Genomic DNA, 25,517 nt, shown 5'->3' on the forward strand with positions numbered 1-25,517 from the left:
AAAACCGTGAATTTTATTTTATCGACTGGAATCGCTCTCGAATGTAATTCATCGGATGTAAAACAATACTGATAGGTATCGCTTCAATGCGATAAAAAAGAATTTTCAAAAGTGATTCTGCATGCTGTAAGCTCTAGGGCAATTCTTTGCGGGATCATTTAAGTGCTGTGTCTTGTATGAGGTGAATATTTAAATATCAACGTTTATTTTTTGGCCTAGATTTTTATTATACGAGTAAATGTTGGGAATGTTGTTGTATGTACTGTAATATGTATGTGCACATAGGAATAGTATTTGTATGGTATGGCAATGTCAAAGCTGGGAGGGCCGCATGGCGTGCAAAGCAAATAGCGTCCCACCAATTAACGTGGCTTTCAAAGCAACATGTTTAAAGTGGTGAAGCTGCGGCGGCGGCTTTCAAGTGCCCCGCGTCTCCCTCATTTGCTTTTATTTCAGCAAAGATCTAATATTGAACTCGCCGTGGGTTTGTTTGTGTCCACCGCAAGTCAAATAAACACTTAATTAATATCTTTTAACAGTGGACTGCATTTATGGGAATACCTTCGCCTCCAAGTCGCACATTATATTTGCATGAACAGCTTTAAAAGTTCTTTAATGTTTACAATATGCACAGTAGAAAAAAGTTTATATCATATCTGACCCAAGCTACTCTAAGAGGAATAATACATAATTTGAGGAATTGTGTAGGTATCTATGGAGGAATCCCACCACTTCAGACGTTCGGACTCATTGTTCATTTGTTTTTGGTTTTGTGGTGCAGAATGGTTTAATAGGTATTCTCTCAATAGTTGTAGGCGGATTCCGTGTGGTCGATGCTCAATGGGAGATATAACAAAGGCACACCCTTGAAAGGCTCCGCCTTCAGGTCGTGAGCAGAGAAAAAACTACGACAACGTCGACAACCCTTTGGACAAGCGAAGAATTCGCGTCGACCGCAACAAGAACAAATTGAGCGCGAACTATTGTGCGGTACGATTTGCCGAGATAACTCCCGTGTCGAGGCGCGCGGGCGCCGCCGAGCCGAGCGTCCGCCTGCCGCCGGACGTCCGTGGCTGACGACACAGCACCACCGTCCGCGGTTATCCAATCTACGGGTCTGCTACATTGCTGGGTCGTTATGTCCCTGCTGGAGTGTCTTGTAGGCGAAGATGAATTGGATGCGTGACTAGAGGTTGCGGTCGCAATAGCGGTCCCATGCGGTGGTGCGCGCGGGACGCGTCTGTGTTATAAGGGGGGGTCCCGGGCAGCGCGCGTTCAGTGTGCCCCGAGTGTCCCGTGTAGCGCGTGTGCACTCCTGAGTGTGCTCAGATCGCTTCCCCGCTGATATCGTTCGACTCAATCAACATGCAGCTCGTTTTGGCCACCTGCTTTTTGCTGTTCGCAGCCACCCTCGGTCCCGCGGCTGGTATGTCATACAGTTTTATAATGTTTAATTTAGTGCATAAAGTAACCATTCTATTCAATGTCAGAGATGATCTTATGACTTGTGTAGAAAAGGAAATTTTAATTAGGAAGTACATCTTTTGAAAACTTAAGTACTTCAAGTAAATTTAATAAAATAGGTCTTATGATAATCTCGTAAGCTTTTACATTAATTAAAGTTCATCGCTTGCTCTTTGCACCCACCGTTTACTCTTCTTTGCATCAATCACCCAAAAGTTCGACTGGTGCATAATGAAGTCCACCTATGTGGTAGAATAATTGCATGAAGCTTTAGTAAATAACTATAAAATAAAATTTGAATCTGTACATATATTTGAAATGAAATTATTGGTAATGTTTGTAAATAACTATAAAATAAAATTTGAATCTGTACATTTATTTGAAATGAAATTATTGGTAATGTGTGTGATAAAGATCGCACAGGACATGATAACGTGTCGGAGTCACCTCAAAAATTGTCGTTAATTTAACGTTTCAATTGTGTTGTTATTTGTGTACGCGGAGTGTGGCGCGCTTCAGTAGTGCGACACTGAAGCGTGTTTGTATCTATTCTAAACAGAGTTCAAAATAACACATTTACTTAATGTTGGTCTCACAACATAAATGTACACGTCCAGTTTAAAATTAAATCATAATTTTGAACTTGATAAGCAAAATCAAGGTAAATTACGTTCACCGTTAGACATAATGTCAGGAAGTCAATCAAAATTGCAAACATTCCACCAATCTTGTACAAGAAAATTAAATATAGCTAGCTATAAAATTACTCAAAGTGGTAATAACTTATGTAAGAGCTACAATAGCACGGCGTGGTGGCAGCAAGGTGGTTGCTGTGACCTACGGGTCTTCGACCTTCATTGTTCGAGTTTCATTAGAGTACAATAGCTAGTCTCACCATTACTCCTTCTAACTTCTATATTATTTTACTCCTTAAGAAACTAATTTACTTATCGTTTTCGGATGTGTGGTTGCCGTAAAGTTCAAATCTAATGGCACTTTGAACGATTGAATTATACGGCAGAAAATAGCGAGAGCTAACAATAGGTCTACATCAAGGAAATCACAGCTCATGAGAATCAAAAATGCTAAAAACAAATTGTTCATGTTCTACAGCTTGTTACACGCAATAAAATTCGTATAATCCGTCGTAACTGGTGGTTAATATCAACAAAGCTTACGGCACAGAGGTGAGCCATAAAGCCGGGAGCACATCGGCGTGTTTTGCGTGTTGACTCAAGTGCGTCTGCGACGTTACGCACACACGCGTAACACCTGAACAATACGACACTGCAATCGTGGGTACCATGTTCCTGTCATAAGTGTACCGACCCAATGTATTAGAAAGGGCACGCTATGGGAACCAGATTTAATTACAAGAACTAAATGTAAGCATAGATAAAAATTTCATTCCAGCAAAAACAATTTTCTCATGATATTCAAGTAGCTAAGATTTAAGATGAAATTATGTTTAATTGAAACATGTCCAAAGAAGTTTTACAAATCATAAAATTAAATGTAATCCTAGGTTTTGCGTAAAATTGCCGAGCGCATCAGTGTCAGTAGCAGTTCTCGGAAGGATTTTTTATCTCAAGTCAATGACTCTTGTCATCGTAGTAAACATTTATAGGAATGCAGCGAATTACCGCATCTAAGATGTTTATGCGAGTTGAGAGTCTGTGAGAAAAGCTGTCGATTTAAACCAATCAACATTGTAGGGAGTGATTCCGCTAATGAGGCGTGTCCGCAGCTATCGGACAGGTTATCGACAGGTCGGCAAAAACTCTTCGACGGAAGTCGGTGTTGGGAAAAAATAGTGCGGGGATGCGGAGGGAGCGGCGACAGGTGCGGGGTTCATCGGCCCTCGCCTAGCCGCCGCGTGGCCAGGACATCTAGCGCTGCAGTTCCATAGAATAATATTATGGTGCGCCGCGAGCCCGCCTCCCCTAGTACTTGCAGCGCCCGCACCGGTACCGTAAATGACTCCAGATTATACACAGATAGTCGCCAGCACCGTCCGACTCATACATTTTCTTAATCTGTATCGATGACTCGCATTATTGTCTGTATCGAATCCAATGATTGTTACAGATATGCGTACCTGTTACCAAATATTTTTATGACCACCGTGACTAATCTATTTACTATTTATTACCCTAAGTTGATAATAAATGTTGCTCATCCACAATTCTATGAGGGTAGCCACAAAAACATTATTGAACTTTTTGTTTTGTGAAGAACTTATCAGGAATAGATGTATATAATATTATTCTAATCTACTAATTTACAGAGCACTGTGTTATTACAATTATGTTTGCTGTTTAGACTCTGGGATTGCCTTTAGGTAGTCCATTGTCTTTTGTATAAACATGCAAAATTATTGTTATAATTAATTCTGGGGAATAGTTTGCTATCAAAATAGTTTAGAACTATTTAATAATATTATTATCGCTAATTTACATACATAGCCATTATCCAAAAACAAATCATATTCACAACCAGTACGGGTGTAAAATAAATCATACTTTTAGTGAATTAGGGGTAATCTTCACAAGTCGGGTGCCGAAAGGACAAGCGATGCGCTGTTGTGATCCTGTACCTTTAAAACTTTTTGTCACTATAATTCAAATGTAATGCGGCCGCAACGCCAGGTGGTACGATTATATCAAATTACTTATCGGACGTGAGCTTTGGTAACTCAAAGAAAAAGTAATTTAGAGGTTTAGTCACCCAACGTTTCAGCAAAAAACTAGCTGCCCATGCCGATACGATTTCTTGCTACGTTGACGGTTTTTGTTTTGTTCAATGTTTTTGTAATTGCGGGATAGTGGAGGGCTCGTTAGCAATATAATTTCAGTGGGATCACTAGTGTTAGCGGACATTTGTTTGTCTCGTTGGCTGGCCGCCGGGACCAGGACCGGGTCGGCATCGGGTTTGATTACTAAAAATAGTCTGGTAGGTGCATTCCGAAGCGGGCGCGAGAGAGGAGTCGCGCGCGCCGTCCTTGGGCTCGTCTCTTGCGCATCGTTCGCCATTATCTCGGTCCCTTTTTTGCCTTCCGATCGTTATCCGACCACGAACAACCCGATCGATGTTCCCACGCACAACGCCAATCAAATAATTTTGATACACAACAAAATTGCTGTTTTTACTAAACATTAATTTAGAATCTGTAATTTGATAACTACTTTGTGGCTTCAGGTGTTCAGATCATCACTACTCAGAAATTGGTAATGAGGGTTGACGTAAACCAATTTTCCGTCTAGAGTTCAACGACATATCGAATGTTGTCTGACCTAAGCTGTGATGTAGTCGATCACGATGTAAATGTTTTCAGAGTTTATCTAATCGAGGACGGGACTTTACAATATCCGATAAAGGTATAATATTTAACATTGAACTTGGCACGGCCGTGAAATATACGTCGTGTAATGCGTGGAGTAGATGGAGCGTGCGCCGCGAGGGCCGGGTGGTTGCGCTCGATCCGCCAACTGGTTCGCGTTATGTAATGCATTGCATTGCGCACACGCACGCATTGAGCCGCGCGCCGCCGCTGCACCGCCGCCGCCGGCGCCAACGGTTTGCGGTTACACGATTACACAGCTTTTAATCAACGTTTAAGTGATAGAAGATCTGCCTTTGAGATGATTTTTTTTCGGAAATTTCAATGTTCGCTACTTTTTGAACCTTCCTCGTAAACGACTTGATAGTAACGTAAGCTTCACGCTTGTTTACTTAATACGAAAGTTTACGATGTCGTAAAATTTTGAAGGTAACACGATATTTTTCGTTACTCGGAATATAGAGTCGTGTACCTGATCCGTTTGGGGGATGAAGGCTATTAAACTATTCAAATGTCTTTATAATTCTACCCAAATTCACTTTTATATGAAATGTGATATTTTATGTTTTAGATTAAAATTCTTGGAGACACATTAGTAGCATCCTTTCAGAGTATTTTTTTTGAATATGGACAATATTCTGTCTTATAAAAATTTTGGAATAAGGGCAGTAAAAAATTATTGGACATTCGTACTTCTTTAATGTTCTTAAAAGAGTTCTAGTTACACCTTAGATTCATTGGGTACCATATATCCAAAGTACTTTCGTACTAGTAGTACTGCATCAAGGATGCATACATATTATTATACCTAGCATGTTTTTATCCAATTAATTCATTAACTTAATAAACATGTGGCGATAAAACTAAGAGGTAGTCATATCCCGTGGGTCCGCCCGTCCGTTAGAATAATGATGAACTTTTCTGCTTTAAAGTGGCAACGTCCTACGTGGACGGGAATAGGTGTTATTTTTAGAAACTGATAATGCATAATTTGCAACCGTCTTTTAACCGGTTTCAACTGGTTTCAGTTCTGTATCGAGTGATATTAGATACGGAATGAAAACTGTACTTTTAAAGGAAAATTCTGTAATTATTTACTGTGGGTTTCATTCCTGTTTGCTGCCTAAGAATTATAACAGGTTTTCTGTCTTTCTAATTAACGTCTTGTGTAAGGTTTAAATAGTCAACTTTATGATTATGCGTTGATGAATTCATACAAGCAAGAATAAATCACCACATCATAATTTATTTAAATTCGTTTCCCAGTAGTTAGAAGTGCAATTTTCTCTGGACGCAAAAAGTATGACTATTTTCTAATGTTAATTATACGACCTTTTGCGGGATTCCATGAATGCATAAGTAATTGTAATTGCAGTGTCAGAGAAGGGCGCAAAAATGATCAATTCCCCATAAAGAACACTCCTGCTGGGACCCGCTCGAGCGTATAAAGCTTTTTATTAGTGAAATGCAAATGCCCGTTTGTTAGAAAAGCAATTAATTATTTCTTCAAAGGTCTATTCTGTGCCTTTAGTACTGAAGTTCTTACTGTTAATTGAGTGTATTTCATAATAATTGCTTTTGCTGTTGTTATTAACATAAATGCCAATCAAGTTTAAATCGCATTTTGCTTTCATTTGAATAAGAAGAACAGTAACAATTTACATTAAAATACATTACCGAATCTTCAATGATTGAATCAATAAAAATGATGGCGGGTTCTTACTTTTTGTAAGCATGTTATACGAGTACCAATGAATGGAAGGAAGTTGTTATTATTACATGAGACGTGAGATTCTTCCACAAGATAGCCCGTAAACGAATTTTAATGAGACAATAGCATAAGGATCGTGGAGAGATACTAATAATATGGCGTGGATCGCGCTTTGTATGCGTCCGCGCACGCGACGGTTGCTCGGTTACATCTGCCAACTTCCGACTGCTGATAGGTGATTGAGTAACGATATCCGCGATATCATTCAGACGTACTCTGAATTTATTACGAAACACACGCACACGTTAAAATGCTAATTTCACATCTTCAAAAATTGTCTCTTTATACTTGCAACTGAAATATTCAGGTTTCCAAAAAAGCTTTTATTACGATGCATTTATCTTAAAGCCCATCCTACTCAGATCTACTGCTTTACCTTCAGAGAATTCTCCGGCATCTAGATCGGATTGATAACCTTTATTTTGGAACATTTTTTGCTGGTGCAGTCTTTGTTATGACCCTAAGTGATAGCCGTACGGTATCTTCAGAGAACTCTGTGTTTAAATTCACCGGCTAAACTAAGCTATCGCGGTTCGCAATCAGTAAAAAGTCGGCAAGTACAAATCGCGATGTTAGTTTGCGATTGCGCAGCGCATCGCCGGCCTGACATTTGCAACCAGGTTTTGGACAGCGGCCCGTTAACGTCCGGTGGATGAGCTCGCCGGATATCCACGCCGCGCAAGCAAGGCAAGTCCACTCACCCCTACACTAGGGGTGTCACGAAGGGAATAAATAATTGCAACAGAATCTAAGAAACCATTACAATGAAAATCAAGGTGTAATTTTAGAGTAGTCAATAATTTGTATGTAGAAATTGCATTCGTCATATGGTATAAGGAAGTAGGCAATCGACAGCCCTGGTCAGGTCGTATTGTCGCGCTTACAAAACTAGCGCCTTACTATATGGAACAGTGCCATCCTCGTCTTGGTGGTACCAACGACGGAACGTGGACGGGACGGGAGTGCCGATGCTCTTCATCAGTATGCGGCGCGCGCGCATGACTCACGCGACGTGACCCGCCTCCCCGACGTTCATTGTTGCTCGTGTACACTCGTCTCGCTGTCAGCCAGCACTTTCTAAACGTCCCTAACTATCGCCTTTTATGCCCATATATCGCTTTGTAATCACATACGACCACGATCATTGTCATTGATGATTGAATAGGTTTATTAATGCTATATGTCAAGATTTTATACCTTAAGTCATAACAATAAATCGCGTAATTGACATAAGAGATATAGAGACCACCACTTGCAAGGAACATGGAATAGTTCTATGAAACCCACCGTGAAAAGAATAGCAACAAAGTAGTAAACAAAGATAAATTGCTGTAGCTATTACAGTGACTGCAGAATGCGGCATTCATCAAGGAAATGCTTGAACAAGAAGTAAAAGCGAAGTAAGCAAGTAATGCGCGACATCGTTTATGCATGAGGTTACATTATGCATGGATTCCAATAGCAGACTCAGGACCTCTAATAACAGCAAAGCTGAGTTGTAGAACTCAGGTTTCTTAACAACGTACACAATATACCATTGAGTTTCTCAATAAACTGTTGGAAAGCAATAAGGATATTTACGGTCTTGTGTCCGCATACATTTCCGCGTACTTTTACATTTCAGTGTTGAATTATTTTACATTCTACATGCTATTAAAGCGTATTTATAAAGCTCATTTATAAATGTCAATTTATTTTCTGGTTGAGGATTTCAATACTTATCATGTAAAATAATGCAGCCATTAAAATCGAGACGCCTCTTGTAATGTGGTTAACGCTGGTGGATAAATCCGTCCGTATCTACGCGAGTCTTCGTGAGAACAAGTGACAAGGCGTCTATCAATCTAAGACCGATTAATGGTATACCATTACAACTAGTATGTTAATCAGCAATGTGATGTGAGAGCCTGGTGCAATGCAAAACAGGATACATTTAATTAAGTATTATTAATCACCTCGCTGGTGGTTGAATAAAGCGTTCGTTGTCCACGACATGTTAATCTTCGTTTTCTTCGTGGATTGTTCGGGATGAGCTCACAATTGCACTTCGCGGGATACGGCACGACGGACTGCATATACCTACATTTACTTATATAGGGCCATCTGAATGCTATGTCGTTACTTTCTTAAGAAAACAAAATCTTGTTTTTGTTTGTAGGCAAGGAGTCGTGGTCTTGTTTAATATGGTCGTGGTTGTAAAGATGCAGTCCGGAGTATTTCGTGCTCGGTCGAGCGTGAGATTCGCGTCGATGCTTCTTAGAGTGGATGACACTGCAGTTCTAATCTATTATCGTGGAGTATTGACCGGCATCTATAGTTTGCGCGTGTAGTTAAACTTCGCCAGTCAGAATACTCGGAAATAATTTTAAAATTATTTTAAGTTTGCATCAGAATAGAAAGAAAGAAAGAAAAAACATTATAATAGAATAAGTTGTTGTTTACTCTATGCGGGATTTGATAGTTCAGTCACTATGCACAGTAAACTTTACTAATGCCTTTTTATAATATTAACAATGACAACTTTTCAAATCAGATCCATTAACGATTTAGCCAAGAAGTTAAACTAATTAAGACATAGTTTCAAAGTATTCAATATCGAACCAAATTAGGAAGTAATAAAATTTTGCGGTCAACCGCAAGAAGTGGACATTGAATTAATTATGGCGGTGCAGCGCAGCGGGGGTCCGACCGCAAAACACTTTATCTTGTATGTGATGCACGTCCCTGCATTATACTGCAATCGTAGTACGAAAATGACGTGCAAAACTGCGAACTTTATAACAAAGAAGTACAGACATTGCGACGAACATATTAAGTGGTTAAAAGAGGTGTGGGAATACATTACTGAACAATATAGCTCAGACATGACAACGTCCAGTTATCCTATACTCAATAAGGGATAAAATAGCGCTATAACGAACCTTAAGAAATGCTCTTATGATAATCTGGATGGCTATAGTGTCAATGCCAAGGCATGTGACGTGCGATGTAAATCGCGCGGTAATGCAGCCGAGCTGCGCGGGCGTCTCATAACCGTCGCATTAAAGCAATGAATGAACAGAATGAGGGGACCGCCATTATTCCAGCTATATTCATTTTGTGTCAGATCCATTGTCACTTATCTTACTCAGAACTGGATACTGAGAGAACTAAGAAAGGATTTGAACGCGACAAGTTTCTTCGCGCTGTCTTTCAAATTATAATTCCTTATTTATTTTTAGTGGAATATGTAATCTTCAAATAGTTAATGTAGGTACTTGTAAACTGTTTAATGAGATTGTCTTTCCTGTTGTTTCAGCTCAAAGGATAACAACTATACAGCTAGATGGCGTACAGTACTTTATCTCAAGGATGAACCCATACAGCCCGGAACTCAACTATTTCCTCGCTTATCAGTACTGCAGGTATGTTGCAATCTCTCATATTATACCATAGTCGGAGTCCAGTTCAAGATTTGCATCTCCCTAGGCGTTTTCTCGTGAGATAAATATTCCTTAATCGTGACTCTGTATGTTCTTATCTTGTGCGTCGTGTTCTTCTAGTTCAAATATTTCTATACAACATGGTGGTTGGACTCGCGTTAACAGGCGCCTAGCTTCGACGCTTTAACCACTAGGAAGTGCAGGGTCATTTACATTACCGTTATAAAGTTCAGGGGAGCATTGAGAACAATATTGGTGTTATTCAGATTGATTTAATTTTTGTTATATTGCAATAATCATTAATTACCTTGATTGGATTTTTTTACCACATCATAGATAATATTGGTGTGACATTCTCAAAATTATAGGCTTATAATAAAAGCTATCATCTATATATTAATACGTGATGCAAAAACTTTGGACCGCTTTTTACGAAAATTGCGCGGACGTAGGAGCATAAAATTTGGTACACTTATAGTTTATGTGTAGGAGAAGTTCAGAACGCTAATATTTTTCAAAAATAATGCTTATAAAGTACATTAAATCAATAAATAAAACATTACACACACATGCATAGTATCTGATCGTATTTGACAAAACGTCAAAATCGATAGACGTTGCGATGATATTGACGTCTCATATGAATAGAGTTTTATAAAAGAGTTTGTTTGAGTTTGAGTTAAAAAAAAAATATCCTTGAACGTATGTTAAGTGGTATTGTAAATTAAATCGTATATGGTTGAATTTCAACCACTAGGCGACCACTAGTTATATTAAATTCCACAAAATAGCTGTCATGTTCACGAATTAACAAAGTTCACCCGAGCGCTCCATCAATACATTTTGAGAGCGAGCACGTCTTTAGAATCTATTTCCTCTGAAGTTTGATAAATTATTAGTCTGCAGATCCCGTTACACCATTTCTATGAAGTAACGATTTCCTATATGAGAAAACGATTCCATTTGTTTGAAAATGGTATTGTGCCGCGAGCGCCACTAGAGAGGTGCCATATACCGCGATCTAGATCCCACCACGTGCATTCTCAAATTGCTCGAGAGGTCAGTAGCCTCGTAGTTCGGTCACGATGTCCTTCCAACGCGTCGCTGTCACGACCTATTTACGGTTTCAATTGTTAATGATGGTGAAGCTCGACCCATTATATCCGTATCGCTAAATAAACGGAATCTATAAGGAAAATAATGGAACTGGTAAATCGATTAAGGTCACGGGAAACTCGTTGTAAAATATGACTCGAATTCGCAGCGTGACAGGCGTGACGAGATGCAGTTCAGGAGCAGGTGCTGCGTGACGACAAGTTTTATGGTGATGCGTCTCGGTCGCAATAACACCGGACCCGTGGATAATTTACAAACTGCTCACAGCCGTGTTACGGTTTGCTTTGATAGCGATGACAAAAAGATACTAACGGTACTGATATGACGAGGACGCGTGATCGTCCGCCATTTTTTGTTGGAAACATCTAAATAAATAAAACGCAAAGTTATTAGTACAAACAAAATGCAATAAAAAGTTAATAGCGAACATGAAATTTCAGAAGTTTCAATAGCGAGTGGTATTAAAATAGAGCATGAGAACAGTTAAGGATAAAAATAAAATTTATTTATAAATGACCAATTTTAAAACTGGTTCCGTTGAGGTCCGAATCGAGATGGGGCAAAAAGAAATATGACACTAAAGTATGCTGAAGGTGCTTAATGGACTTGGGCAAATATTTTGCAGTAAGTTCGTGATAAATTCAAGCACAGTATAATTTATGACGTTTAAATTCGAGAAATAAAAAGTGATGAGTTGAAACGTGTTTTGCTTTTCAATGGCGGATTGTTTTTTGGGAGAGGTTGTAAAATTTCATTGATGGTATATTATGTAGTTAGTTAAATCGTCTTTCTTATTTGAGTAACTGTTACGGTTTCAACACTTTCCCACAGTTTTTTGATGTAAGTCGTAGATAATATTTTAACTGTAAAATCCGTGTGACTTAGTGCACGATAATTGCAATCGATTACCACAATTTCCTCTAATAAACTATAAATTCCAGTGTGCAGCGATTAACGACGATCATCCCGCTGCAACTTACGTGTTTCTTTTCAATTTACAACGTAGAGAAATTAAAATAGCGTTCGGTTTGTTACAATTAAAAAATACTCGGAATATCACTCCCGTCGCCGTCGTACAGTGGACATTTAATAGAGCTTTTACCCTACAGTAGCATGATGTCGTAGAGGTTTTTAATCTCTCAGAGTTTTCTGAACTTAGACTTGGAATGTGGTCCCATCGTGGCAAGGCCGTGGCCTGAACGGCTTGTCTTTAGCGAATAAATTGCATCTCGATAAACAGGCTTTGGTGCAACTTGTATTCTGTTCGGGCTAATAGCTGAATACGATTAGCAGCAACGATAGTATTCTCCACGATAGTTATTTAACGGAATAGCATTTATGGTTAGCACATGTTAATGGTGTTGCCATAAAGTCACGGCTTACGCGGAACAAATAAAAGTCAGATATATTTGATGATCGGTCGTAGATGTTATCAGAGGGAGATGTTTATTGTTTATTAAGATGTCTCGAGTTTCCCAGTGTAAAGCACGAATGGTGTGACTGTAAATCTTAAATTTAATTACTCAATCTCGATAATTTATAACATAAACAAATTATAGCTCATGTATCTGGCGCTTAATTTAAAGAGCACTTCTTTTCTTTAAACTTAGTCTTCATCTTTTTAAATGGAAGTTTCTTTGTTGTCTCTCATGGTAAATATTTTAAACTTAACATTTAATGTAAATATTTATGTTTTTGCAGATCATTAGGCTTGCAGCTTGCGTCTTTCGAAACAAAGGAAAAGGCTGACTCCATAACAACATACCTGACGAATGCTGGTAAGAGGCCTTATTCAACTTTAGTCATCATAATATTTTTTGTCCCAGTTTGGTTCACTTAGAATTTATTTAAACGTATTTCATTTCCAGGGTACAATAAATACGACTTTTGGACATCAGGCAACAATTTAGGCACGGATATGTATCTATGGATGAGTACAGGTCTGCCTTTTAACGCGACTTTCAACTACATGCGACGGTTGCCAATGGACGCGCCCAGCCAGCACACGGACGACAGCATTGACCCCCTCGACGTACCGCAGGGCAGCACTGCGCCTCAACGCACCGCTAGACACGGGTACGTTGTTTTCCATAGTAAAGACCAATGAACAGTATATTAGTAATGTCACTAAGAAACATGTTCATTTCTATTTTACATTAGCATACGATCCGATTTCAAGAAGGTTCCCATGTTAGGAAGTCAACGATTTAATACTTAAAAGTTTTCTTGAAAATTGCCAGTTACGCGCTTTTCCCACGATACGCTCTACTGGCAACGCTAACTCGTTTATAAATAACATAGCATTAAAGGGCAATGCTTTTTAAATTCCCTGTACCGGTTCTACAATGCAATATTGCATAAAAACTAGTCGGTATTCCAGAACGGAGCACGTGATGACGAACGGCTGCGTGTCCCTAAAGGCGCCTACCTTCCACTGGGAGCCCCAGCACTGCGGAGAGATCAAGGACTTCATCTGCGAACAGACGCGCTGCTACTACTACAACTACGGCTCCATCCCCGTGTCCTCCGCGCAGGGGTAATGCCAGGTGAGATGCCAGCCGTCTCCGGAGGCCCGCTCCCCGACTAGCCGCGCGCTCCCCCTCTCACATGTTTAGCGGCTTCTATACACAGGTCCCGAGATTCGAGTTCACGAATTTCATCAAATGGTATTCAACGTGTCCAAACGACGACATGATTAACTTAAATAACATTTGTGACTCTAGTTTGCGATGTAGTCAGTGTGCTAACATTTTGGTCCAAGTTTAAACCTTGGTTCCACTTCGATGTTTGTTCGTAGCGCGCGGGCCGCGGGATCAGGCCTCTGCGCCAACCCAACCACCAAACAAGAGCCCTACACCCAGCAGACAACATTTGGCATCTATGACGTTTTCGTCTTTAACTATCACAATATTATTTTTGATTGTCACGTTAACACACTTTCAAAATTTACAAAATCTTTTGGTGGGTGGGTGAAGGGGGCTTTGCTTGGTATCTCTTGTTTAAGTGATACTTTTATATGTTGAATAGCATATTGTAATTAACATACCTATTATTGTTTTAAAAAATACTAATATCAATAACATATTTGACCGTACATACTTATATTATTGAGCACAATTTTGCAAACTTTAATATTTTTTTACTGAGCGATACTTTTAAGAGTTATTGTAAGTATTAGCCATTTTGCATTTTACTAGCGGCTCTCTAACACGAGGGTCGGTATGTTCTGCCGGTAGGAAGCCGCTGTCGATGACGACGACGACGACCGCCCACCCTCTAACATCGTCGTCGCCGCCGCCGCCGCGCTCCGAACACCTGCCGACACACTTCACCCTCAACGACCTCATCGGCAAACTGCGACCCACCTCTCTCGACGGCCTGCAGTCGCCGCACATTAAGAAGCTCGGCATCCTGCCGTCGTCTCCTCAGATCGACTCGCACTACTCGCGTGCGTCCGACGCGCATGCGCTCGACCACGACCACGATCAGGAACAGAAAGAGGAGGCGACGCAGGGCCCGTACGACGACGACGAGGGCATGGCGGGTGACGACCCGGCCGCGTACCTGAGCCACGAGGCGCACGCGCCGGCCGACGACGCTCCGTCCACCGCCGAGCCGGACGCGACCGAGCACTCCGTCCACGCCAGCGGCATGCTGGCACCTCCCGCCTACTAGTGTCCGGCTGAGCGGTCCACATTTATTTTTTCGTGACAATTAGGTAATGAGTCTACCAAAAGTATTATTTCAATAATTTGAGGCATTTATACGTATGTTAAGATGTTTTACTTTAGAAGCTTGCGTGTTGAGGGTGTGCTGTACGCCTTGTTGTATTGATATCACGTAATGTAAATGAGATTTCTAGTATCGTAATATTTTCCAGCTTATACATGAATGATTATGGGGATTTCGAAGGTATATTATGGGGCAATATGATTTATTAAACTAGGTTGAAGGTGCTGGCGACTCGCCTGCGTGCGACTTGCCTCCGTCTTCGTAGTGTTGAATATCACAAAATGAGTATTCCACGTATAGGTACCTACACTTCGCTAAGGTTAATAACGTAGAAGCATCAGATCTCCGTTATTTTTGATGATAAACCGTAAAATGTATTAATTTAATGTAAGAAAATTAAGTGAATATTGATTGTCTGGACATATCATTTGAAATACATAGTGGTTTAAGATAGTGTTTATATACGTGACGTACCTAGTTAAGTATATTAAGTTGAAACTCAAGAATTTAAAGAATAGTGATGTAGCGAAGTTAATAAAGTTTATACTTAATAAGATACAGATGTTTAATTTATTTACCACACAACCTTATTTATATACCCTCTCTGCAAACCCAAATCAAAGAGGTCAAGTAAAATGTCAACAAAAATAAAAAGACTCACCATCCATTGATAACTCCTTCCACGTTGAGCATGGGCACGATCTTGAACACGTACTTGGCCCGAAGAGCAGCAGCAGCAATGGAAGGACCGAGCAGGCAGCCCAGGGTGCCGTCCATCACCCAGGATGCGTTACTCTCGCCAGGATGAACTCGTGCCGTTAGGAACACGATCTCTCGATCCTGAACATATAGATTTTGGTCATGTACTATGGTTCCACTAAACACAATTAAATGGAAAATAACTTCATAAGTGGCGCAAAATAGCGTAAAGTAGCGTATTGTAGAATAAAATGGACGTGTGTCATATTTCTACATAAGTCTTAAATTCATATTTCAAACATCTGTCGATGATAGTAATAGTTTAGGTATTATAAGTAACCAACCGTTGGTAGGGACCTACCGGTTTGTATATCGCGTTGCAATAATAATAATCATTACTATAACAGAATGGATAATCGAACTGCTATTGACAAAGAAAATATTAATTACTGGTGAAAGTTTCTATATTTATTCTTATCATTGATTAGTAGACGTGGTAAGTAATAGAAATACCAGTGTATTAAACTTAAAATGACTTAGATGTTACAAACATCTTACATATTAAGCAAATTATCTCAAATCCCCTAGGAATGCAGTTCTTACATAACTATCAACCTTGGAAACGGTCCTCTTAAGTTTAAAGACTTAATTTGCGTACTCGTATGCGTTTTTCAAGAGGCAGCTAATGTTGTGGCAAGACTGCACTCCGTAACTATCTAAGGTAGAGTTAATTGATCGATAAAAATTAGCAAGAAAATCGAATTAAGATGCATGTCGCTAGCATCGAGTATGTGCAGCTTCTTGTTCCTTACTAAGTAGAAGAATTTCAATCGCGTAGATTCTAAAGTATTTTTATGGAGAAAAACAACATACCACTATAGGATTGGAAGGCGTGTCTTCGGCGGAAACCGTAAGCAACGGGACTTCGTTGCTGTTGAGGGAATAGCAGAGAGGCTCCGCGCGTAAGTACGATCCTGATGGCAACTGCAAGCTCCATTGCCAAATCCGAGTCTGGTGAATAAAGGTGATTCATTTAATGGCAAAGTTACCTTTTTTACCTACATGTTATATTAATATAAAGATTACAAAGCAAACTCGTATTTAGCAAAAAGGCACATTTAATAGAAAAATAATTACATACTTTAATGAATAACTATTTATTTATGAGCAAAAACGCCGCAATATTAACATATGAGTAGAATCCTTTAGATGGTCGTTCTGATACCAAACCTCCTAATGATATGTTATCCACTATATAAAATCTATAAGGGAAATGAAAGTCATTTCCTGAATTACTTTGGACATTTACAGTGAAAAGGCTAGTTTTTATTCGTCCTTGATCGTTTATGATCGTTTACTAGAAAAGGCTATTCCTAGTCATTATTTTTAAATGCTTTTAACATTTCATTTCCTTTATTCGAGTTTTATAGCCCGAAGTATATCTAATTCGCATTTGCTCTAGGAACGTTAAATAGATAAATTTTTAACGTTTAAGTCCTTAAATAATGGACATAGACATGGGCAGTCTTATCATACACGTTTCGGACATAATTGAATTTCTTAGGTCTTCCCTTCTCTTCCTTTCTGCTTCTCCGTCTTAAATTTTATTCTAAAGAAGCAATATACAGAACGTAAATCAAGATCTTACTGTTTAATATACATATTTCAAATTCATAAAAATCAAAATCGTTCAAGAATTCGACCAAAGAAGACTTGGGTAAAATAGACAAAAGTAACGTTTTAGAGTTAACTTGCTCACACATATATAAAACAAATGCTTACCATCATCATAGAATATGTAAAAGGGAAGTGGTATGCGATGTAGACAACATCGTTTGTGTGCGGGAAGTCAATGTTGAAGGTGACGGTCAGGTAGCATTTATTGTGATTGTTCTTCTGGTTTGCGTAGTGGTAGCTGTTCCGATAGTAGCAGATGTCGGAGCCAGCCCGCACCCAACCTGGCGACAAGCGCTATATGAAAGGTATATCAATCTAAAACAACTCATGTTAAAACTGTTATTGAAAGCAAAAATTATTAGCAATATTTAGGGCTTTGCGGTTTACCGGGGCTCTGGCTCGAAAGGCAGGAGTAGGAATGGTAACAACAGTACAACAACAACAACAACAGTAGGAACGGTAGTCAGTACAACAAAAACAGTAGGAACGGTAGTCAGTAAGAGTCTGACACTCCCTCTCGCCTCGCCCAAGGCGAGAGAGGTAATTGAAAAAAAAATGCATCACAATATTTCAGTATTTAGCTAAGAATCTTTTCCCACACATTCGTGGAAGATGCCAAGGAACTTGCACAAACGGTCTGTTATTTAAACTCAACCTTATATCATATACATAAGGACTGCGAAACAGTACATACAGAATTCATCTAGCAGTACATACCTGGTCTCCCATTAACTGCTTCCTTCACAGAATACATGACGGGCTTCATACCGAAGTTGAACTGACTGTCAGACTTCTCGCAGTTCACGATATTGAATATGTAAGGGCGGCCCTGCTGCATGTTGCGGACCTCAAAGTAGAACCACTGGTGACGCTTCGTCGAGTTCACATCTGGCATGAGAATCAGCTCGTACTCTCTCGGACCTACCTGAAGTTACTCATTTTGTAGATATGAATATTATTTGTACTATGGATAAAGACGAATTTGAATCATTTGATCATTAATAATTATGGTGTATCAATAAATTAAATAGTGACACAATAAATGATACAATGAAAGATACGACGGATGTTTTGTTCCGTAATAAAAAAAACATACGTACGTACACATTAGAACTTGAAAACAAATCGAACTTCGACCAGTATTGTTTTATACTTAATTAATACAAACTAATAATCAGATTTTTCATATTTTTTAAAGTATAGTTAATTAATATTAGGTAGATTCTGTTCTCCATTATTCCAACCATTACCTGAATAGCTTTTCTCAGATTTCCAGACTCAAACCTTGACTCAAATGTAAGTCTTGAGGAGTAACTATTGACTTTGGTGATCTCCTGCTCATCCGTATTAGTCAAGCCTATACTTTCTGAGCTGAAACTAAGAACAAAGTATACAACTAGACTGACATACGTTAAAGAGATATTGACAAAAATAAATATATTTATTCAGAAGTTGACCGAATGATCAAAATTTAACTATAACGTAAGCACCCTAGGTGTTATCTGTACCTCTCAGTATAGTATTTATTAGCAACTCTGTTAACCTTTTTTGAGCTGAAGAGTCAGTATTAGCAGAAGCGCTGCATAGCTGATCTAAATCATAAACCGTCTCATTCATGTATGCTTCTGGGTTGATTGCTCTATCTACACAAGACAATAGTTTCATTCTGAAAAAAGGAAACACAACATTTAATGTTAAATTATCCATAAACCAAGTCTTTTAGTTAGTAACCGTATTTGCATTGCGCTTCAAGTTCAACAACGATTATGACGTTATAGATTTAAAAATAGATATATAGAATAAATAGTGAATATTCTTGATTCTGCCTGTATAGCAGTTTAAAAAAATTGCACAACTCAAAATTAACGTTTCGATTTTCAATAACTATACAGTACAATAAGTCACGATAGACGTTGGTGACGTAAAATACAACGTGAAATTAAATATGAAGCACCAACCTGCATGCACTTCGCTCCATCTTGTTCAAGGGCTCAGGATGGTTGAGACCGTGGCCTCCCATCATGTCAGGGTAGGCTACCTTGACGAAGGGTATCACACTCTTCACCCGAGTAGATATCGTACAGTACACACTCGAAAACGTGGTGAACTTGGAAATGTCTTTATGAATCTTCAACGACGACCATGACGTTGTAGCTGTTGAAAATGAAGATTACTCACAATATTTTCACAGTGGAATGTTCTAGATAAATATTTTATTATTAAAGGTACTCACAACTACTCTCATGAATTTTATGTTGTTGTAAAAATGACGACGTCTGCCCTGGTCCCAAGACATTTTCATAGTCAGTATTACCCAAAACGGTAGTTAGAGATAGATTTAAGTTAGAGGTGGCACCCCTGTTCCCACTGGTTTGTGGAAATAGAAAATCTTCTAATATCGACCCTCTAGAATTCGATCGACTTTTAACAAGCCTTATTTGCTTGTTGTATGAACCAAATTCTTTAAAATAAATAAAATACCTGCAAACAAAAATTATTCAGATGTATAAAATTAGAAATTACATTACGATACATTTTATTGTCTACTAGACTATTTTTCGAGTTGCATTTAAAGAATAGTTTCTATTAAAGATACTGCCGCAAATATGTATGTAATATTCATTCTGATGATAACTATAAAACCACTTCATTTCAAATCTGATAATTAATGGCTACATAAGAAAACAATTATTGTCACAGCTGTAGAAATAGTATTAACATTACAAGAGCCATTAGTATAAAAAATATTACTTTTTTAAGTCTTCTAAGTCTCTCTCATTAGGATTGATCCAGAGTGTACTTTGCAAACTGTCTCCACTCTTTGTATTGTTTTGTAGCAGCACTTTTTCCGATTCTTCTACGCTTTCCGATTTCAATTCATGTTCGTCAAAATCCATATCTGGGAATTCATCAATGCCGTCTATATCCGTATCTGGACCATCATCTTCTAAATCTGAATTTACAGTCTTGGAATCTGAGTTAGCTGCTTCTTCCTCGTCTTCATGACACGGCCATGATGCATTTGTGCCTGTAAATAAATTTGGAAAAGCGTGAAACTACTATCATACTTCTCATTGGTTTTATCACTTACTGTGAAATCGTAGATGGCTAAAAAAGGTATAGTACTATGATGTTCGGCCTTTATAATAATAAATTACTCGAATCGAGTCTAAAATTTAATATTTGCCAGGGTTGTGGTTACTCGACCGTTCCTCAATCTATTTAGATTCACATATGTAATAAATAATACATTTTTCATACCTTTCAAAATAGGGTTCAGATTGAATGACGCTGGACTGGATACAGCTACCGGCAATGCTTGGTGCTTCAAGCATAACGTTATAACTGAGCATACACGTGCTAATAGGCCATCGAATTCAGGTTCATCAGGACATTGCGAGCAGAATCTGTGCAATGTTTGAACATGTTTCTTCGTACATAGTGCTCTCCGTCCAGCCTCTGAGAAATGAACATTATCTATGATTTATTGAAGAGCCATTAAGTATCTTTGGTTGGTTTGAAAAATGGTAGTGAACTGATCTTAATTGTATCAGGCAAATAGATTCCGGTTGCGATGTTAAAAGCATTCATAGCATAGCAGACCTTCGTACAGATGGTACGTTTAATCATTTCAGTAGAAAAATAAAATGATGTAATTTTAAAATTTGGAAAAAAGGATTAACTTAATTTCTTAGTATTACCAGTAGCGTTGGCTGAAAAAATAGTAGCATTATCGGTCCGAACATTTTAAAATAGATACGTACTAATATTGCAAAGATGCTGCAGAGTCTGAAGGATGTGTGCGCATATCTTGAGCCTCATGCGTCCTTCGTAGCGATCCCACCGGTCGAACACCCTGAGAAGCACGCTACAGAGGCCTGTCTTCACGATCTGCATGCAGCACACCTCTGTGTGAGTTACGCACGTGTGATCAAGTGACAAACACATGGCGCATTGGACATGCAAACATAAATTGTCAACAGAACATAGCAAAGATTCATTAGCGACAAAAATAATCCGAACTTGTTGGTAAAAGTAAGGCTGTGTTGCGTGTCACGAAACAAAACCGTCTTGTGATATCATTCGACTGTGATAAATTATTGTGTGTCAGCCTATGGATTGTGTGCGACCTATTGTCTTTAGTACACATAATGTTCAAACAATTAATCACGTAGAAACAAAGATAAAGATGATCATTATTTTAATAAAATAAATGATATTGTTCACTTAACTATTTTTACTGAAATAATCAATAGCATCGAGGCAAAGCCGGAGTCTAGCAGTCGGGATGAAGCCGAGGCTGACCAAGACACGCTCGTAAGTCGCAACAACACCATCACGGATCAAAATGGAGGTTGTAACCGCTGAAATTTAAAAGTACCGTTTTACCATTTTGAGATTCGTGAGAAAATATTAATTAATATTATTATAAAATTGTTTTTATACAGACAATTACTAAAACATCAGTCAAGTTACAATATTTTAACAAAGCAGTTAGTATGCGAGTAGCAAGTACAACTCAAGAGAAAAATAAAATCCAATACACATGGCATGAAACTTACTATTCTTGGCCAATTGTTTCATAATGACAAGTAAAGGGAAAATGATTTTATTATCCGTGAAGTGTCCCTTTAATATAAGATGCATAGTCCTTACGCATCCCAGCATCCTTACTTTCATCGCGAATTTTGGATCTGGAATCAAAAATGAGGTATTCTATAATAATATTGGGGATGCATAAAACAATTTATGAAATGAAAAAATGAGTATTCATTTAAAATCAATATGTGTAACCTCGTGAGCTAAGAGGTGCAAGTATCCATAGCAGATCTTGCAGCGCCAACTCGGTGCCAGCGTGTCGGTCCCTCTTGTCATGCATGGTGCTGATTACCTTGCGTACGATTACTTGTGTGCCTTTTATCTGAATGAAGTCTTGTGCGCACTGATGCCGGGCCAAGTTGTTAGCTGGAAGCAACCGCGTAAGTAAGTTAGGATCCGTACCTCTCGGCGCTAGCGAGGCGAGGATCCATACGAGGTCCTGCAGCATCAGCTCGGTGCCAACGTTGCCGTCGCGTTTGGCGTGCGTAGTTATCATCGTGCGGATCACCACCTGCGTGCCGTTTATCGATATGAAGTGCTGTGAGCACTGCTGCCTCGCGAGGTTGTTCGCTGAAATTGTCGATATCGACAAGTTTTGTAATACAATTTTGTACAGGGAGATTATTTTACTTATGCTTTATTATCCAGTATTTAGTTTGTTATTGATTAAATTTGCATTTAATTATTGATTATGTGTAAAGGAAGTTTGACATTTACAAGGCGGCTGTTGTTTATGTAATTGAAATTCATAAATAAGTCAATGTTGAAATATTATGTTAATTTGATTGAACACTGTAGTGCAGTGAAATGACAATTGAATTGACAATAGCTCCGATATTACACATTACAAGGTTGTATTGTCAACTGGTCCAATGTCACATAAGTGAGATCTTCTTAAATGTCAGTAGGTAGGCCAAAAGGAGGCACCAAGTAGAAAGGGTATAAGAAGCAAATATTTAAATGTCACAGTTGCTTAATCTTCTACGTGCAGTCTTTTAAACTCAAAAGCAAAATGTGCAATTATAAAACAAAACGTGTTAAATCGTTCGAGTTAATCTTAGCGGCTTTTTTCTTGTAACACGTATTTTGTTACTTCGTTTGAACAAAGGATTAATGCATGCAGTGCTGTACAAGATATTATTTGTATTATATTGATTAGTTCGTGTCGCATTATTGATTTGTACACTTTGCAATAAATACCAACGTATTTACATTATAAGCGGCACACGGGACATACCCTTCTTATTAAGTGGAGGCACTTTATTTTCTTTGCCTGACTTTTTTGTTTCTTTCTTCTTGATCCCCGATGTTTCAGTGGGAACTAATTATTTAAAAATCTTGCTCATTAAATTGTAACGAAGGCTATTATTTATTTATTGGTTTCAATATTTTATTTCCATTGCCTATAAATAAGATTTATAAGTGGCATGCTTCACGCCCATGCTTGCCTGATCATGATCTATAAATTTGATCCAAAATGTCATTTTCAATGGATTTATTTCGTAACATAATATCAATATGTCATATCGGATGACATAGCTAAAGGTGGTCGTAGGCAGAAATACTGTCGATAGTGATCTTGGTCGCGTCTTTTAAATCTAGATGATGCAATATCGAAGGCAATTTAAACTAATGTTGATTTGGCTTTGGCTTTGTCTGTAAGTAGTAATAATTATTTACCTGAACATTTTTTTCCTTTCCCTTGTTTCAAACATAAAACTTCCCTTAATATTGACGTAATGTATGTGGCTGTTGGAGTGTCTCTGGTGTTCTGGAAATAAAAGTGAAAATATTTTCATATTTGCCCCAAAATAAATAAACAAAGCGTTGTATTATTTGTAGGTGCATTGATTAATGTACGAGTATACTAACTTCCAATATGGCAAGGAGCATCTGAAGGGCTCCTGACTGTTTGTTCCATAATTTATCCAATGTGCTCTGTCGAACATGTTTATCTGAAAACAAAAGTAGTTAGGAATAAATCAACGTGTCCAAACATAAATTACATTCGATAGTTTTTGTATGTAGTGACATTTGAATATTGGTGTGAATGTCAGAACGTAGGGTCGTCGCCGGTGCGTGGAGAGGGCGTCCTCGTGCGTCGGTACGAGCGCGATGACCGTGCGTATGCGCCGACTGGCTGCCACCGCGCCGCTTCCGCGAGTCTTTTTGTTCTCGTACTACAACTGGAGCAGATCATCGGGCTCCGAGGCCGACTAGTGGTCTTTCTAAAGTATTATTATAGCCGTAAATATCTCCATTCCGGTATAATTGCGCCATGTCTGGCGGTACATTTTGTTCCTATACTATATCAATCCTGTTTGTCAAATCGTCAACAAGTTTAATTGAACCTGCCAAAGTATATCGTTCGCAATCATTTCAAATGTCCTTATTGACTGTTATGCAAATTTTATTAAACGTTTCATTACGATTATTGGGATATAATTTCGGCTGATTAAGCATTAAGGTAGCGTTTTTGTGCTACTTATATATAAGGTTTATGAACCAGCAATTTAATTAATATACAGATAAATTGTTCGTTGCTGGCAATAAAATAAAACCAGACCCATTCAACGAGTTATAATAGGTAGGTATGTCTTTATAGGTAGGTATAAGTCGATTGTGTTTTTATAAATCTTATTAACATTAAATAAAATTGGTAACGACAGAGTATAGTTTATCTACAGTACGTACAGAATTGAACTAACAAAGATAGTTAGTAGAAGATAACCATGTAAAAATCTTGACCATTGGTTACGGAAGTGCATAATTTATTTCAAGTACATTGTTGTTTATGTCGTATCGAAATGTGCATATGGCCTAGTGGGGCAGTAGTGACAATGACATGCCGTCTCGCTGGCGCTGCTGGCGGGTCGCCAGCGGGGCACACGCGTGGCTGCGACGTCACAACTACGGCTTCTGGGCGGGCAGCGGCCGCGTCCACCCGCCGCGGCTCTAAATACGCGGGACGCCATTTCTAGAACATACTCACTCTGCCGTAGCAACTAACTACCAACAGACCGGACGCTACCGAAATGTAATTATGATTACAAGCTTCAGGAAATTTCGAATACCTCTTTATACTCGTGTCTGAACTGGCAATGGATCAGGAAATTATCAGCAAGAATAATAGATAGAAAAACTATGGCATACCATACATTCAATATATGCAGACTAATTTATTTCTTGTTGATTTGGATACTAAGTGATGTGATTTACACTTTCACAGTCCGCCTCATGCCAGCACGTTTCATTAAGGGCATTGACAGCTATTTGATTGGCATCGCAAGTGATCGCTTCAGAATGAACGACCTTACTGACACAAACATGGCTTCTTCATTATAAAGCCTTTGGTAGAGGGATAATTAACGGGCGTGTAATTGTGCGGGATACGAATACGACGCTTGATGTGTGTAGTACGCTCAATTACATCGGTTACACTACTAGCACTGCCGAGTGCCAATAGCAAAATTGTAAACATGTCCCTGTCTGCAGCTGGCAGATATTTAATATTATCAAATATCAAGATTGGCATCATTTACATGTGAGAATTTTGATACTTATATGTACCTACTATAGTAATGAGATTCCAATGTCAAAGAACTCGTGTAGGTATCTTGAAGTTGTAGCTCGAGTTGCATTGCCTTGACTTTTTTGAAGGTCTATTTTTGTTAAAACTTATAAGAGAAATAAGTTA

At 38.7% G+C, this 25,517-nt stretch overlaps 2 protein-coding genes across 16 annotated transcripts in view; one reads left to right on the forward strand and one right to left on the reverse strand.

Moving 5' to 3' along the window:
* The window catches only part of LOC118279648 (cytosolic carboxypeptidase 1), a 59,627-nt gene that overhangs the window by 18,904 nt on the left and 15,206 nt on the right, over positions 1–25,517 (reverse strand). For 7 of the 12 annotated variants that reach the window (XM_050698791.1, XM_050698789.1, XM_050698790.1 and 4 more), the window contains 17 exons: positions 23,693–23,775; positions 23,501–23,591; positions 23,058–23,141; positions 22,223–22,390; positions 21,784–21,915; positions 21,454–21,585; positions 20,986–21,129; positions 20,483–20,680; positions 19,973–20,249; positions 19,455–19,702; positions 19,180–19,375; positions 18,765–18,887; positions 18,472–18,598; positions 17,939–18,146; positions 17,327–17,502; positions 16,418–16,555; positions 15,507–15,685 (listed from right to left, as the gene is read on the reverse strand). In XM_050698791.1, the coding sequence (XP_050554748.1) occupies positions 15,507–15,685; positions 16,418–16,555; positions 17,327–17,502; positions 17,939–18,146; positions 18,472–18,598; positions 18,765–18,887; positions 19,180–19,375; positions 19,455–19,702; positions 19,973–20,249; positions 20,483–20,680; positions 20,986–21,129; positions 21,454–21,585; positions 21,784–21,915; positions 22,223–22,390; positions 23,058–23,141; positions 23,501–23,591; positions 23,693–23,775 (2,704 nt within the window). Of the gene's footprint in view, positions 1–15,506; positions 15,686–16,417; positions 16,556–17,326; positions 17,503–17,938; positions 18,147–18,471; positions 18,599–18,764; positions 18,888–19,179; positions 19,376–19,454; positions 19,703–19,972; positions 20,250–20,482; positions 20,681–20,985; positions 21,130–21,453; positions 21,586–21,783; positions 21,916–22,015; positions 22,187–22,222; positions 22,391–23,057; positions 23,142–23,500; positions 23,592–23,692; positions 23,776–25,517 lie in introns of those variants that run through there. The other 5 variants (XM_035599380.2, XM_035599389.2, XM_050698793.1 and 2 more) reach the window with 5 other exon arrangements.
* LOC118279817 (uncharacterized) lies at positions 1,260–15,401 on the forward strand. Of its 4 annotated transcripts, none has more exons than XM_035599616.2 (6): positions 1,260–1,426; positions 9,874–9,979; positions 12,815–12,891; positions 12,982–13,189; positions 13,482–13,649; positions 14,350–15,401. In XM_035599616.2, exons 1-6 carry the CDS (start codon positions 1,366–1,368, stop codon positions 14,786–14,788), a joined length of 1,059 nt encoding a protein of 352 aa, XP_035455509.1. In that variant the 5' UTR covers positions 1,260–1,365; the 3' UTR covers positions 14,789–15,401. The 4 variants fall into 4 exon arrangements, with proteins under 4 accessions (XP_035455509.1, XP_035455517.1, XP_035455525.1 ...); XM_035599624.2 differs by having other exon boundaries at positions 13,494–13,649; XM_035599632.2 differs by having other exon boundaries at positions 13,482–13,659; positions 14,350–14,502.

Source organism: Spodoptera frugiperda, chromosome 15 (assembly GCF_023101765.2).
Source record: "Spodoptera frugiperda isolate SF20-4 chromosome 15, AGI-APGP_CSIRO_Sfru_2.0, whole genome shotgun sequence".
In the NCBI taxonomy this organism is placed as follows: Eukaryota; Metazoa; Arthropoda; class Insecta; order Lepidoptera; family Noctuidae; genus Spodoptera; species Spodoptera frugiperda.

Bases quoted from the DNA above. Each gene is read 5' to 3' on its own strand.
- LOC118279817 (XM_035599616.2), top strand. From the start codon at position 1,366: ATGCAGCTCGTTTTGGCCACCTGCTTTTTGCTGTTCGCAGCCACCCTC. The intron at 12,892-12,981 runs GTAAGAGGCCTT...TTTCATTTCCAG, and splicing joins AACATACCTGACGAATGCTG to GGTACAATAAATACGACTTT. The intron at 13,650-14,349 runs GTAATGCCAGGT...TTCTGCCGGTAG, and splicing joins CCCGTGTCCTCCGCGCAGGG to GAAGCCGCTGTCGATGACGA.